The following is a 16,181-nucleotide window of genomic DNA, read 5'->3' as shown; positions in this document are numbered from 1 at the left end:
CGGGAAAGAAAATGTCAAAGTGAAAATTTCGGAGGGAAATTTTTTTCTCAAATTTTGCCCCCCCCCCCCCTGTGTGATCGTAGCCATCTAAAAAAAATCTGATAAATAGTACTTGGTATACTGAATGTGTGTGCCAAATTTCAAGTTTCTATCTTGAATAGTAAGGTCGAGAGAATTTGTACCAAAAATTCCCACAATGCCCCAAATTACCATAAAACACTATGATCTCAGGGAAAAAAAATCCTGAGACATCCCTAATTACCCTAGGACTATAATTCGCCAATCATTCTCTTCAGAATAGAACTGTCTTTCAGGCGGTACCATTCACATGTCTCCATCATGTATCTAAGGCGGGAAATTCCTGAAAAAAGGGATTTTTGGGGGCAAAATTTCCCTTTTTTCAACTGTTGCCCCTCTAGACCCCCCCCCCTGTTTTTACGCAGAAATCGGGAAAAAACTTCTGGTAAATACTAATCGATGGACTGAATGTTTGTGCAAAATTTCAATCTTCTACGTGAAAAAATAGGCCCGCCAGAAAAAATTTCCCTACCATGCCCCACTTTTACCCCATACAGAAGTGTATTTGGATAAAAATTCACTGAGACGGCCCTAATTACCCTAGAATAATAATTCGACCGTCGTTCTCTTCAGAATGGTACTGCCTTTCAGACGGTATGACTCACGTGGTCCTATCATGTATGTGAGGCGGGAAAATGACGAAAAACGGGATTTTGGGGGTAAAAAATACTTTTTTTTTAATCCTTTGCCCCTCTGGTTCCCCCCTGTTTTAGCACTGACATCGGAACAAAAAATCTGGTAAATACTACTCGGTGGACTGAATGTTTGTGCAAAATTTCAATCTTCTACGTAGAAAAATAAGCCCGCCAAAAAATATTGAACATAGGCTTAGAAAATGAGAAAATAAATTTTTGACTTATGACGTCATCACCTCCTATGTCTGGACGCAGGACGGTCTGAAACCATACATAATGTCTTCTACAAGGCCTTGGACTTGGTAAACAAAAAAAACCCGGATGAAAAAGCTCAAATAGAAGAGAAATAACGCAATGTACCATGAAAAACGCGTATGGTACAAATTGTACCATAGGATCCCAAAAGGGTTAAGTCGAAGGCGGACTTACGTGCTTTTTGCACAAAATCCCCAAATTTCGAATGGCTCCTACAGTAGTCCCCTTTGAGGTAGAGCTGTAAAATTTGACAGGTGTGCTATGTTTGGATACCGCAACATTTGTACAAAGTTTGAAGAAAATCTAAAACACATGAGCCATCTTCATTTGTTGATTTCATATGGAATGGCCCAAACAGTCAGTTGAAACAGAAATTCAACAATGCACGCTTTAAATTGCTTGCTTGCGTCGCGTCGTCCAGCTCGGCGGTGAAATAGAGGGGTAAGAGAGGTGGTTGGTATACATCTACAGTACATTGCTGCTGTAGCGCATTCTGTCAGGTCTGTTTGTCAACAGCGCGTTGAACTACTGGGCGGCTGAACCTCAAAACCGTTGAAGTACAGAGCAATCTGTTAGCTATTTTGCCAAATGTTGAACTACCGAGCATGGTGGTTGCAAAACTGTCGAACTAGAACGGACCCTGTGCGCCAGGAAAATTCTCAAAAACGTTGAACTACTGGGCTTGTTGAAGTATCGAATGTTGAACTACCGAGCGCACCCTGTATTTAAAACAAAACTTTTTTTCTCTGATGATAGAAAATATTTCAATTTCGATTACATACTGAGAATGGTGAATATTTCGAATCAAACAAAAATCCAAGTGCGCTGTGCGTTCGTGCTAAATCTTCTCCTAGTCTTTCCGTACTAATCTTTGTACAAGTACAACGCTAGTTTTCCAAACAAAGTAAGGAGTCTACCATTGGTTGTTGTGATTGGAGATACTACCTAAGCAGAGGAGGCGGAGATGTTAAGAGTTCCATGTTAACAAGTTCGAACAAGTTGCATTCGCGGAAGAGTAAGAGAAAAAGCAACCTTCAGACACACGTGATCCACTTAAATATTTTCCATAAACAACTATTGAAAACTTACAAGGGAACATTCCGATTCGGTAAATTCAATCGCTGAAAATGATTGCTAGCACTGGATTCAATAACAAAAGAAACAAAGTAAACAGAGGTTGTTTAGTGGCAGACCATATACAGGGTGGGAGATAAGTAAGGGCAAAGTGCGAAGATAGAACGTAGACACTGTCTAGAAATGCCATGTTACTTTTGAAACGAGTAGAGGGATTGAGGTGAAATGTTGGGTATGAGGAATGCATATAGAGCTCCACTCAATAGGCATAATGTGAATCATGGGGGATATTGAAAAACCGCCATGTTGGAATTATCGCAAGAGGAATATACGGGAAAAGGGGTCATGCGACATATGGCTCTTGACGCACACCGTCTGTTGAAATCAATAGTGGCCAATACAGTTGAAACCTCTGTTTAATTGCAACTGTTATGGGCCTTAAGAATGATTGTGTGGTTGATACTAAAATGGAGACAACAGTGGGCACATTTGAAAAACGATAAAGATGGACAGTCGGGCTTGTTACAGCTTTCGCCGGTATTGAAATTGAAGCAGTAGTAGGCAGGTGTCATGAATGTGCCAGGTGCTGTTTGCAAATATCCAGTTTTGTTGAAAGCATATCTAATCATAACTTGGAACCTTGATGCTGTAAACTGGAAGTGAGTGAGTGAGTACAAGTTAATGAAGTTGTCCCGTTGTCATAGTTTGAAGTCAGATGACTGTAAAACGGCATCTGTTATATATTTTACGAAATTCATATACGGACGGAAGAACACATCCAACGGTTATATAAGTGACGTGCAAACCATCAGGGATGAGGAATCGGGTAAGTTCAACATTATCCGTTTTCTGCACCAACTATTCATCTTTATTGGTTCTCCATGAATCAACGAGGAGCAGCAGTTCTATCTGATCTATAGAAGGCCAGAAAACGTCAGTCATGAACTCTTTCAGATTATCCTTGGTTATATTTGCACTTTTACCAGCAGTGAACAAATATTGGGTGGATCGGGACGTTTGTTGGCTGGAAAGTAGCCTCATTCATGTGTGTGATTGTTCCTCATTCACGTCACCTTTACAGCAGTATTGCTACATTGTCATAGCGTGGAACACCTCCTGTTACAGAGGTCTCAAACTGTGTGGGCCACTACTGATTTAAATAGACGATGTATATCAAGAGCCGTATGTCACACGACCCCTTTCCCGTATATTCTTTTTGCGCTAAATCCAACATGGCGGCTTTTCAGATATCCCACATGATTCACATTACACCTTATTCAGTGGAGCTCTATATGCATTCCTCATATCAAACATTTCACCTCAATCCCTCCACTCGTTTCAAAATTAACATGGCATTTCTATAGTTTTTCTGCGTTCTATCTTCGCACTTTGTCCAAACTTATCTCCCACCCTGTATACGGTCTACCATTAAACCCTCTTTTTCTCTGTTTCTTTTGGTGCTGAATCCAGTGTTAACAATCATTTTCAGCAATTGAATTCACCAAATCGGAATGTTTCCTTGTTAGTTCATTACACTAGTTGTTCACACATTCGTACTGAGCTGAAATAACCTCCTCTTTCTTTATCCTGTATTAGCATTCCTAGTCTGGTATGTCGCTTCAAACCTGTATAGATTTTTTTTTTTTTTTTTTTTTTTTGTAGATTTAAACTCAGAAATACAAAATCCTGTTCTAGTTCCTTTTGCTGGAAGTTGTCTGTTTGCAAGTTTCTTTACTTCCTGATTTCCTCGAAAGTGTAATTACTTTGATGTTTGTTCAATCTAGGTTACTTTTCTTTTTCTTTTTTTTTTTTTTTTTACTTACGTTCGTATTATTTTCATATATTGTTGTAAACATTTCCGTACACACAATGCATTTACATCTCCATTTATTAATTACTCAACTTTAATTAAAGGTTGAAGGAAAATGTATTAATTGTGGGAAATCGTAACTATAGTATATGCTCAGGACTTCTTTGCGTACTGGTATATATACGTCTGTTTCAGTCTCCTATTGTAAGAATATTATACAAGGTAACCAAAAAAGTTCTTGCCGTTATATATATATATATATATAGAGGCGGATCCAGGATACTATCAAGGGAGGGGCTAAACCATAGTTTGCCGCTTTATCCAGTGTAAAGTATGATTGAAGCCCATTTTATCCAGTGTATACCTGAGGGTCAAAGGGGGGGGGGGCTATAGCCCCTATAGCTCCCCCTTGGATCTGCCCTTGTATGTGTGTATATATATATATATATATATATATATATATATATATATATATATATATATATATATATATATATATATCCCATTAATCATGCTCTGATAGAGAGGAGGCGAAGTGATGCACGTGCCTGCCAAGCAGTCGGGAGTTAATCGCACCATCGACCTTCAATAATGTAGGTACGTTGCGCACATACAGCAATCATAGCTCGTCCAGTGTCGAAGAGAAATGGAGGTATCGAACCAGCTGTTTCTCGTGTGTTTGTTGAGTGACTTGAAAGTGGGCCTGTCAGCTGCTTGATCAAGTCGCCGCTTATGCCAGGCACTTGGTGGGAATGCCGTGAACAAACGCACCGCTTGGCATTGGTTCCAGAAATTCCGTTCGGGAGATATGAGCCTTTCGGATGAACCTCGCAGTGGAAGAACACATATCTTTGATGACGAAGTTCTGACAGCAGCCGTCGTGGAAGATAGTGACGTGTGAGGAACTTGCAGAAAGGTTTCATGTTTCCGCTGAAGCATTCAGACTGCACCTGCATAGGATAGGGAAAACATACAAATTAAGCAAGTGGTTACCCCACACATTGTCGCCAGCCGAAATGGAATATCAAGTGACAACCTATTTGTTCTTGCTCACTCGATACCTAAACACACTCATCTTTGATCGCTTGCTCACTGGTGACGAAACGTGGATCCTCAATGACACACTCAAGCGTACCAGGCAGCTACATGACCCTGTTCCTTATACCTCAGGACCACTTGTGCACCTACGAAAGATTATGCTCTGTGTATCGTGGAATTGTCGGCAAGTGATGCATTACGAGCTCCTTCCACCTGATCAGACCATCACTGCTGACATCTACTCTCACTAGTTGCAAGGGGTGTTCCGTGCACTGGTGCAGAAGGAGCAGGCATTGGTAAATCGCACAGGTGTGCTGTTCGTGAACGACAATGCCAAGACACACGTGGCAAAGAAGACACGGAAGACTCTTCAGGAACTTGGCTGGGAGACACTGTGCCATGCACCATATTCATGAGACATTGCGCCAAGAGATTTCTACTTTATTCGTTCCCTCGACGACCACATTGGTGTAAGATCCTTCACAAATGAGGGAGACCTGCGGAACACACTTAGATTTCTTTGCATCCAAGACTTCCGAGTTATATCATCAGGGGATTGTGCAGCTGCAGGAACGTTGGCAAAAGGTTGGATGCTGGTGGAGATTAATTCGAAATCTAAATGTACGTACCGTCCACTGTATTGCTCTTTGTTTCTCATTGTTCTAGAACGGCAAGCACTTTTTTGGTTACCTTGTATTTCCGTGACCATTAAATGTAAAGAAATAACTTGAAAGAGCTTGAGAAAGACCTTGCATATTGAGATCATTTTGATATGACCGAGGTGTGAATTAGAATAGATTTTATCACAGTTGCATTTCTTCCACAGGTATACAGCAAGTAATGCGGATCCTCCTCGTGGTACCTATTGTCCACCTTCTCTCAGTCAAGGCCCTAGACAGTATCAGTTTAACGCCACTAATCCATGGGAAAGAGAAGAAAGAGAAAAGGTAAAGGCAAATATTAAAAAATATATATATTTGTAATATTATTTTAATGTAGTCTTCTTTTTTTATCAGGGGATGGCACAGTAACTCAATGGTAGAGCCTTGCCGCTGATGCGTGGGGTCCTGGTTCTATCCCGTCATGTGATTTGATGGTGAACACCATTGTGTCCGTGGGTTTTCTCGGGGTACTCCCGTCTCTTATCACTTTCCACCAGTTTTTCCATCATTTATTTACCTTAATCATGGTCTCCTTTAGTCTGAATGGCATAACCGTGGGACGTTAAACAAATATATCATTTCATTTCTTTTGTATTAAGATATTTTCAACTCGACTTTTGTTTTGAAATCTGTACAATGCAAATTCGTACTTCTGATATCTTAAAACATGAGTGTCATCACTATAGTGCTAATAAATAGACCACGATTACTACGAGCCGCAGGGTATATCTAACGTCAGTGCTGAACGGGACTCTAAATTCCAAATCAAGCAGTCAACCATTTATTTCTGATTCGTATTGGTATTGCGTAAAATGTTGACTCTTCTTAAATTATTATTTTGGATCCCAGTATCTTTTTCTTCGTTGTAAATGCCAGTGATTATGGTATTTTGGTTTGAGAATCTGAAGAAAAAAGAAGAAGAAACACTTTCACTAGATTGGAAAGGGAAGAGAGTATAATACCAATCGGAAAAGACGCACGTAATAATAATCCTGACTTGATTGGGTTTTCACATGACAGTACCCTCTCAGAAGAGTTTTATTTCTTCATTGTTGAATTTTGGGATTTCTTAAGAAATAAGTTTTAATTATATTTTTTGTAATTTAGAAAGAATTTTCAAATAGCGTGACAATTTTAATATATCCAGGTAAAATCTTGTATTCTAATAGTTAATATGATGCATGTTATTCTAAACCTTTAAAGTCTTCATCTGTTGGTTGTATGTAATTAGATGTGAACTGTGTACGTATGAAGGTTACTCATTTTGTTTAGTCCTTTTGTAGAAATAATCTTAATGCTAATAGTCGGACATTATTTGCATTTGGCTCTTAAAACTATTTACTCCTTAACACTTTCATAGCAGTATGCGTACGGAACGGAAGACTCCGGTTCGATACCCAATGCAAAACTCGTGTGGTTTGGATGCCACATTAAGCTGAAACTCCATGCTCATACAGCATCGGTACTTTCAGGGCGCTAAATTCCAAATCCAGCAACCAACCGTTCTTTTGCTTTTGCGTAAATTTTCACTGGCGTGTGATTGCTTCTGTTTTTAAATTTTTGCTTCGATTTCCATTACACATTTCTCCGGTTAGTTTCGCAGTATCTTTTACCCATGTTAACAGTTCTTCTTTCCAATATTAGGTTCGGTTTAAGGTCGCGAACTCTCCAATTCTGTGTTCACCGTAGATGTTTCCTAATTAATACTTTCCAGAGTAAACAATGGACTGCAGCTCTTTTGTCCCGTCATTCCATGCGCAGTATGCCAACTAATTGCGTCACAAATAGTGGTCGCGTCGGTTATTGTCTTACTCAGAGTTGGGAGGTGTGCTCAAATTCTAATTTTATTCAAGAGACTACTTACCTCAGGAAATTGAAACTTGTATTACTTCTCAACGCATTGTCCATTCAGACTTCCATATTTTTCGAAACGTCAATGCCATGTTTGTGTGGCGTAAAGAAGAGTTATTTGTGGATGCGTTTGGCTTGTGGAAAGTCACTAATACCAGATCGGACCAACTGGAAAAGGAATAGCCACGGAAGGTGTATTTCATTCTGTTTCCTTTCATTCCGCAGTCAGTGTTTACAGCGAGTAAATGTTCACTGACTTGGGAATGTTAATCAAACGAAAGGACAACAATCTCCTGCATGACTTGACAGTCAAAACAAGAATAGACAGGATTAAATATCATTGATACAGCAAATAGCAAGAGCAATGAGTAGTTACGGACTTTTTGTCAAGTGTGCACTTTGACTTTCCTCGCCTTCTGCTGATAGCGGCATTCCTCACCAGTGCTGCTGTAGATGTGATAAGACAGTGTTAGAACTAGAGGCAAGAAACAAGCTTGAGAGCCTTGACTGGACTAACCATTCATCCTACTTTATTTTCCAACTTCACAACTTTGACCCTCTTCTGCTCAAAAACCCTAAACGTCCTTTTTTGTGTTATGGTATACTAAAGGACTAACTATTCCTAAATTTCAGATTTTTTTATCCAGGCCCATTGGAGATAGACAGTCAAACATGCCAAATTGGCATAATTCCCCAACTTTTTATATATATATATATATATATATATATATATATATATATATATATATATAGGCCTTTGGTAGGAGCTTACAGGTCTAAAAATTTTTGTGCATTAACTTATGACCCCGGACTACATGCACACAGAAATTCAGACCTCTTCGTCAGTTCTTCCCAAACATGTCTTCAATGTCCAAAAATGTTGCTACTGTAGGCCCTGATTTCACCCCCTTCAAGTGGTTTTAGGCAAAAAAATGTTAGGAGACCAAAGTTTTAGCTCTGTACGAGTTGTAGACGTCCAGCAATTTTCAATTTGGTAGGACAAATACATGCTGAGATATTCAAAACAACGTAAACGCCTAAAATCGAAAAAACGCAAAATGGCGGCAGCCGCTGCGTCAACATGGGATGTTGTAAAAAATAATTATTTGTGGTTGTGAAGTACTCTGATATAAGATAATCATCCATGAAAAAATTAGATTTTTTTGAAAAAGTCGATCTTTGATTTTTCTTTTTTCTTGATCACTTAACATGGATTGACCCTTTATTCATGTTACAGAGTACAGACAAATTTCTGTTTTGACACTTAGCCACTTAATTCACAGCTACTGTTTCCTTGTTATATTAGCCCTACATATAGTGCCTAATATTAAGAACATTGGTACTAGTACTAGCCTATATGATATAGAACTCAAAGGATTGTTTTTTATGAATTAAACCGGCACTTAGTTCAAACAAAAATCATTTTTGCACATTGTAACACATCAGAAGCATACACAGTATGTCGGAAAAGTAACGGAACTATTTCTTTACAAATTACCATTAGCTCGATCTATTGACTCAGTATATCATCAGAAAGCTGGATATCTGCTCAACAAAACGAGACCACAGTCATGAGATCCGATTAATGGAGTGTCAAGTTATAGCAAGAAAATTGAATGTATCTAATGTCACCTTGTCACAAAAACACGATGGAGCAAAGAGCCAATATTAAATTTTGTTTCAAGCTAGGTAAAACATTTGCCCAAACATTGGAAATGATGAAGCAAGTGTATGGTGATGAGTGCTTGTCTCGTACACTTCTGTTCGAGTGGTATACGTGATCCTGGGACGATCGTGAGTTCTTGGAAGGCGACCCAAAGCCATGTAGATCGAAAAACAAAAATCGCGATGAGTTCGTGAAACAAGCGCGTGAAATGATCGCCCACGATGCGAATTCAACTGAGTTAGATGGCGGAGGAATTAATTACGACAAGAGAAATGATTCACCAAATTTCGACAAAGAATTTAAAGAAACGGAAAGTATGTGCTCGATTTGTTCCGCACACCTTATCTGACGACCAAAAGCTTGCTCACGTTGAACATTTCAAGGACCTAATGAAAACAGCCAAACGGAATAGAACATTCTCGGAATCGATTGTAACTGGTGATGAGACTTTGTCTTGTCACGTGACTTTTGAAAATGTAATTTTTTTGCTTTCGGAGAACCTGGGGACTTCCAGACAGCACTTTGGCGTTTTGTTTACGGGTCCTACTTGAAGTACCATGTTGACTTGTTTCTACGATTCCAAAGGTATTATACTTCGGGAATTCGTTCCACGGGATCAAGCTATTAATGGTGAATATCATCTGGGTGATGTGAAGCGTTTGTGGAAGCAAATCGTTCGCGTAAGGTCCGAGTATCAAGCGCCAGGCAGTTGGCCTTCATTGCACGACAGTACACCAAGTCACAGTACCGCAGTTCGTGACTTTTCGGCTAAAAAGCAAATCTGGGTGCTTTCACATCCTCCGTATTCACCTTATTTATCACCCTGTGACTATTTCCTATTCCAAAAATTAAAGTTGGCCATGAAAGGAACATTTTGTGACACTGCTACACACGTCCAATCTTCCGTGACGAGAGTCATTGAGGCGATTCCGAAAAATGACATTAGAAACTCTATGCTAGTATGGTTGAACGTGCCCAGCGGTGTATTGATGCGAAAGGGATATATTTTGAATAAAAAGAACTACAGTTGGTAAAATACCTAATTCGTTTTGTTTAATTTTAAAAGTTCCGATTTTTCTCGATATACTGTGTATAGAAAACAACGTTAGTATAATTCATATTCTACTTTTCACATTTAGTTACGCTTTGTTCATTTGTTTAAATGAAAAGACCAATTTTTGACGCCTTTTCTGTGCCTAAAAGATTGCTAAATTTAGAATGATTATTCCGAAATTGGAAAAGATTCTCTCGATTCCTGCTGATGAAGTGGATGCAGTAAGAAAATGAAAAGCTGTTTGTAGCACGTTATTGTCGATAAAATTCTTTTGTGAATTTCACCATTCAGCAACTGACACACTTCACAATACTTCATCCGAAAATATGACACTTGAAAATTCTTTCCCTTTAGCTTGAAATTCAATTAATGTAGGTAAGAATGAAGTGCCACAGTGTACCTGTTCAGCAAGCTGCACAGCGGAATTACTTTCTTCTGGGGAAAATTGTGCTTCTAATTCCGTGAATTTAATATATAAGCCAAGAAGTCGGCTTAAGGTTGGTCTAAAGCCATGAAATAGTGTCGTCAGAAAGAAATACAATTTTATGTTCGCAGGGGGCATAGCTTTCAGTTTTTACGAAACTTACAAAAGTAGATGGCAGTGTTGTCGAACCCAATTTGGAAGATTGAGTTAGAAGTTTACCTCCCCTTCTTTATTTTTTTTCCTGGCGAAGGATGGGGCAGAGGGTGTGGGATGTCGTTTGTCTGCGACCTTCGTAAGAATTTTCTTTTTCGATACTTCCATCCCTCTAAGTAACCTGACACCACTGACCACTGTCTAGTAATCTGCAGCTTGTACGGAAGAGGAGTTTGAAGCTAATTGTTTCATTTCTGGTAAAGAACGTGAATAGCGAAAATGCCGATTGCTGAGAACACTTTTTTTTTCGGTATTTGCAGTATATTTCTTGTCTTTGTTCACGTGATACTGAACTTGCAATTAAATACATTTGCTCAGCACAGATTTAATCAAAGATGTCATAAATGACAACTCAAATTGAACACAAGAACCTCCAGTGGCGTACACACAACGTTATAAAGAGGAGTTCAAGCACCCAAGTTCATATCGTATACCACTGATCTGTACAATATATTAACGGGCAAAGTACAAAAATTTGAATTCTTTATCCAGCATAGGAGTTTTGAAATGCTTTACTTAGTTTTAAAACTTCATGTACTGTCGGTGTGGAGTCATAACGCTATTTAGCGATGAAGACAACATAAGAAAGAGAGAGAAAAATGAAAAATAGTTTTAACGACAAGATTAGCAAGAGAGTAGTGTTGTATTTACGAAGATACAATAGTTATTATCAAATATTTGGAATTAATGAAAGAAGTGGCTAAATTTTTAGTCCATTTTAGAGTGGCATCTTATTTACGAAATATCAGTATATAAATTATAGCAAATCACTTCGTAAATAAATATTTCATTTCATTCCCCACAATATTACATAAGTTATTTCCCATGGAAAGGAGTATTATACAGTTTGGGGTGAGTTTTCTTCTGACATAGTTTTCCGAAAACGTCTATTATGATTTGGTTCATATTTCGTAAGTAATATAGCATGTTCTGATTCAATTTTAAAAATTGGTTTGGGTTTGAAGTTTTGTGTTTTACGTTCTTATGCAACAATGCAACTTAGAAATTATAAAAGGCGGAACCAACTATTAATTCCGAATCACAAACGGGACTTGAGTGCTGGGTAATTGGCTAGTGCATAGATCAACATGAAAGATCGATCCTCACAATGTATTCCATTACCCAACATAATCTCACGTCTAGGAAATATAAGGGGAACGAGACCCGTACTTTTTATTAGTTTTTTTCGGATGAAGAAAGCAAGTATAGTGAGATTTCTTGCTAAGTTTATTGTTATATATAAAAATTGTACTCTTACATGTTAGAGAGTATATTTTTATATATAAACTCCCTTCCTATGCATTATAAGATGCAGAAAAAGATGAAAGGTGTAAATTCGATTTTCTTTTGTTAAGAAAGCATGTAATGTAAATACATGCAATGAAGCAATAGCGGTGGGCGTCGGTGTACTGTTTACCCATTCGGCCGAGACCTCTAGTTGGCAGACTGCCAAGAAGAGTCTATCTTAATGAAAGGAATGGACTGTAAAAGAAAAAGAAAAGGAAGGAAGGCGTTGGTTATTCATGTCGGCGGTAAAGGTATTGTTTCAGTGTTACCAATTCGGCGCAGTAAATCTATACCTGATAAGATTTTATAAATAATAATATGAGAATGAAATCATAGTGGGCCTACAGCACTGAAAGCACGATTACCGATAATTATTGTCCGTAGGGCATGACTGGGGATCTACGGTGCAAATGAACCAACAACAACAAAAAAAAAAAGCCAAAATTTGGAGGCGGGGATAAGCACAATACTTTGCTTTCACTGGTTGACGGTATTGGCTCCATCATAATAAAATAGCAAAACGACGCGCGTACACACACAGGCTCATGCAAGCATAACCACGAAACAGATAAGAAAAAGAACTAGAAAAATACAGTAAACTCCACACGCTCAAGCGTATGTGTACTGTACAGAAAGACAATAACTGAAGTTCTCCCGCAGGTTGTTGGCGCGAGCCACCAAATGTCGAAGCCCTAAAACATAATGCTAGGCTGCATTTAAAACGCGCGCGCTCTGTTCACTTCGTGACATCATCACCTAACAAGAATGTATTGCTAACCTGGGACCAGTTTACGTAGGCTGGCAACTATGTTTAAACTTCCAACCTTCTTTCTCTCGCTCCCAGAGGAGAAAACGAACATATGTTGTCCGTACATACACATACCCATTTTTCGTAATGGACTCTTCTACTTCTGTCATGCTCAGAAGTGTCGAGGGACCTAATATCCGAGGGTAAACAGTATTTATGGAGAAAAGAGCTGTTACAGTGTATCCATTTTTTTTTTCAAGGTAGTAATTTAGATGCTATATGCCTAAGCTATGTAAACACACAATAGTCTATAAGCTATTGCCTATATGCGTAGCGTAAGCGTCTTCGGCGCAGGAGACCCGAATTTGATTCCCGGTGGGAGCTCATATGGTTTGGATTCCACGTAGGCAGTAGATTAACGCCCCTTACTATAACCAATCAACCAAAAAAAAAAAAAATCTGTAGGAGCTTATCAACTGAAGAGTGAAGCATCGGTATACATCATACGATTCACCTAGTTGCGTAAAATGGAGTATTTTTTTCATTTTACTCGCAATTTTTGAATATATGTATGCACAGAATGATAAAGCTGTTGCACGACTGTATAAAAATAAAACCATCAAAAATGATGTATGGATATTTTGATATGTGTATGGAGCCTCTAACCTTTTAAATTTCGATTCAAAACTAAAATCAATTCTTTGTTATTGACAGTTTTGAAAAAAAAAATAGTTCGTTTCAAAACAATTCAATATATATTTACAAAATGAAGTTCGCCAACTTCACACTGATCCCTCTTTTAGACTTCCAAACTATGCTGTGCATGAAAGGCGCTGTCCGTCTCTTGACAAGTATTAGAGCAAAAATGGCAAGAGATATCGTGATGTGAATTTTTGCAATCGATTCAGAAGACCAAGGATAGTTGCCATCTCCGTTAACTCTCTATTCAAACCGGAAGTGCTTAAAATTAGACACTTCCCGTTTCAACGTTTATCGCCATAGAACGAAAGCGGTAACATATATCGAAAAGCGTTTTTTTTTAAAACGATTTATCGTTTCAAGGGTAAGTCCCACTTGCTTCGTTAACTCTCTTTTAGTACTGGAAGTGATTCAAATTAGCTATTTCCGGTTCCGGTTTCAGCTTTTTCACCATAGAACGAAAACGGTAACAGATAAAAAGAAACGGTTTTTACAAACGATTCAGCTTCTCAAGACAACATAATATGATTATCCACAGCACTGCCAAAACAACAAGTGATTCAAATTTACTATTACTTTCGGTTTCCTTGTTTATGACCATTAACTTATGTCGGTAACAGATAGCCAAAAGCTTTTTTTGTAAACGATTGAGCGTCTCAAGACATGTTATGACTATCCACAAACTGTACCGAAACCGAAATTGACTAAAATATACTATTACTTTCGGTTTCAATACTAATTTCCGTAAAGCGAAAACTAAATAAATTATATCAAGATGTGGTTTTCGCAATTGATTCAGTGTCCCAAAAATAGGTTTGATCTCCGTCCTTAGGCCTCTATTCAATCCGAAAGTGGTTGAAATAAACGAATTTTAGTTTCAACCTTTATCGCCATAGGATAGAAACAATAAGTGACAGCGACAAATAGTTTTTTGATATGAATTCAGCGTCCGAGTAACAGGTTCTATCTTTGATCTTATTACTCTATTGCAACCAGTACTTACAGATGCACTACTTCATGTTTGAGTATTGAATTCACATAGTTTGGAAGTCTTAGTTCCACACTGTGAAACGATATTCACTTATTTTCAAAATTTCGATTCAAGACCCAAGGCTTCTTTATATATATATATTAGGGTGGTCCTTATCTATATGGGGAAAAATAAATTTAGGAATTTCCTTGGACTCACCCCCTAAAATGGTTCCATATGGGACAAAATTAAGCCAGGAGAAAAATTAGATCCATTGAATAATTTTAAATGGTGTCCCAAACGACCTAAAATTTTGAATGCGTTTACAATACATAGTATATGGGGAAAAGCTGGAAAAAAAAACTTGAAATTTACAAACGGCTTAAGGGAATGGAAACATATCTTGGATAATGGAACTAGAGGAAATGAACAACCTAATTTTGTATAGCATTATTATGGCGGCCATCTTGAATTCAGGTCAAAATTTTCAGATAGGGAGAGGGTCATGTTACATATCATTTTGAGGTGGCGTTTTCCCAGAAGCACAAATCTCGTATTATTTTCAAGCTACCAATAATCTTGTAGAGTTATTACGTGTGGAAAACGAAATGCTTCGATGTAATGTTACTTTATTGTAGTTATGGACCACAGACTTTTGGAATTTTGGAAGTATTTTACATAAACTGGAAACAAACTGCTAGAGAAAGTTAAATCTTTGTTTTCCAATGAACTACCAATAAATTTTTCCATCAAGATGATTCATAGACCATTATGAGGAAAAAGAAAAAATATAACATGGAAGAAATTGAAATATCCCTTATTTATGTAGTACTGTAGCTTTGGGGTAAGTTTTCAATAGGTTTTCAATCTTGTATACTACACAGTTCACTTTTGTCAGATCAAGGAAAAGATTATCTATGAGAATTCACTATGTGCAAAAGAAACTGTTTCTGATACTCATTTTTCGTAAGAACGTTGTTGTAATCTTCTATTAGTTACACTTCCCTTTCTGCACACCGTTTGTTAGGTGGATGAATTAAACTATTGTCTTTCCTTGAAGATAGTCATTGTTATCTGACCATGAAATCGGATCACACTCAAGAAACCCTTTGGGTATTTTAAATTTCACGAGAAAAAAATTGTTTGTTGTATCAAAATCACTGATTTCTCTTTTCGCAAGAATTTTTATGGTATTATCCTTGCGTCAAGCCTCCTTGCTGCTTCACGGTTTCTCCTTATAGTTTTAATTCTTTCAACCAATTTTTGTTTTTCCACTATGTTAACTTCATTATCAAAAAACTCCAATGCTACATATTCCTCCTTCAAGTACCAGAGATGCCGAGAAAATTTAGAAAAAGCCACTTCAGATAATTCATTATCTATTTGCCTATATACAAAACTTTCAAAAATTGCAGGTCTTGTAATGATGAATGGGATACTTGATCACATTTAAATCAAGCTTGGACATATAGTGGTATCAGAAAAATTCATGCTCTCCGAAGACCCGATTCTATTTGCTTCGTTAAACGAAAATGTTGGCGAAAGAGAAATATTTTTAAACAGTATATTGCTTTTCCATCTACCTTGCATGGTGAATTGCTCCAGGCAAACGAAAGAAAACTTTTCGAGGAGGTATGCCATCCAAGAATGTCAATTCTAAAAATTTACTGTAATCTTCTCTGCGGTGTCCTGCTTCTACAAGTTTGATAGCAAAATT

At 37.8% G+C, this 16,181-nt stretch overlaps 1 protein-coding gene across 2 annotated transcripts in view; it reads left to right on the top strand.

Annotated features, from left to right (window-relative positions):
* Positions 1-16,181, top strand: part of LOC145686316 (uncharacterized) — a 245,840-nt gene that overhangs the window by 95,015 nt on the left and 134,644 nt on the right. For both annotated transcript variants that reach the window (XM_081759515.1, XM_081759514.1), the window contains exon 7: positions 5,717-5,837. In XM_081759515.1, coding sequence (XP_081615641.1) covers positions 5,717-5,837 — 121 coding nt within the window. The remainder of the gene's footprint in view (positions 1-5,716; positions 5,838-16,181) is intronic.

Source organism: Thermobia domestica, chromosome 5, assembly GCF_964235325.1.
Source record: "Thermobia domestica chromosome 5, izTheDome1.hap1.1, whole genome shotgun sequence".
NCBI lineage: Eukaryota > Metazoa > Arthropoda > Insecta > Zygentoma > Lepismatidae > Thermobia > Thermobia domestica.
Note: the sequence above shows the minus strand (reverse complement) of the source record. Positions and strands in the feature narration are given on the sequence as shown.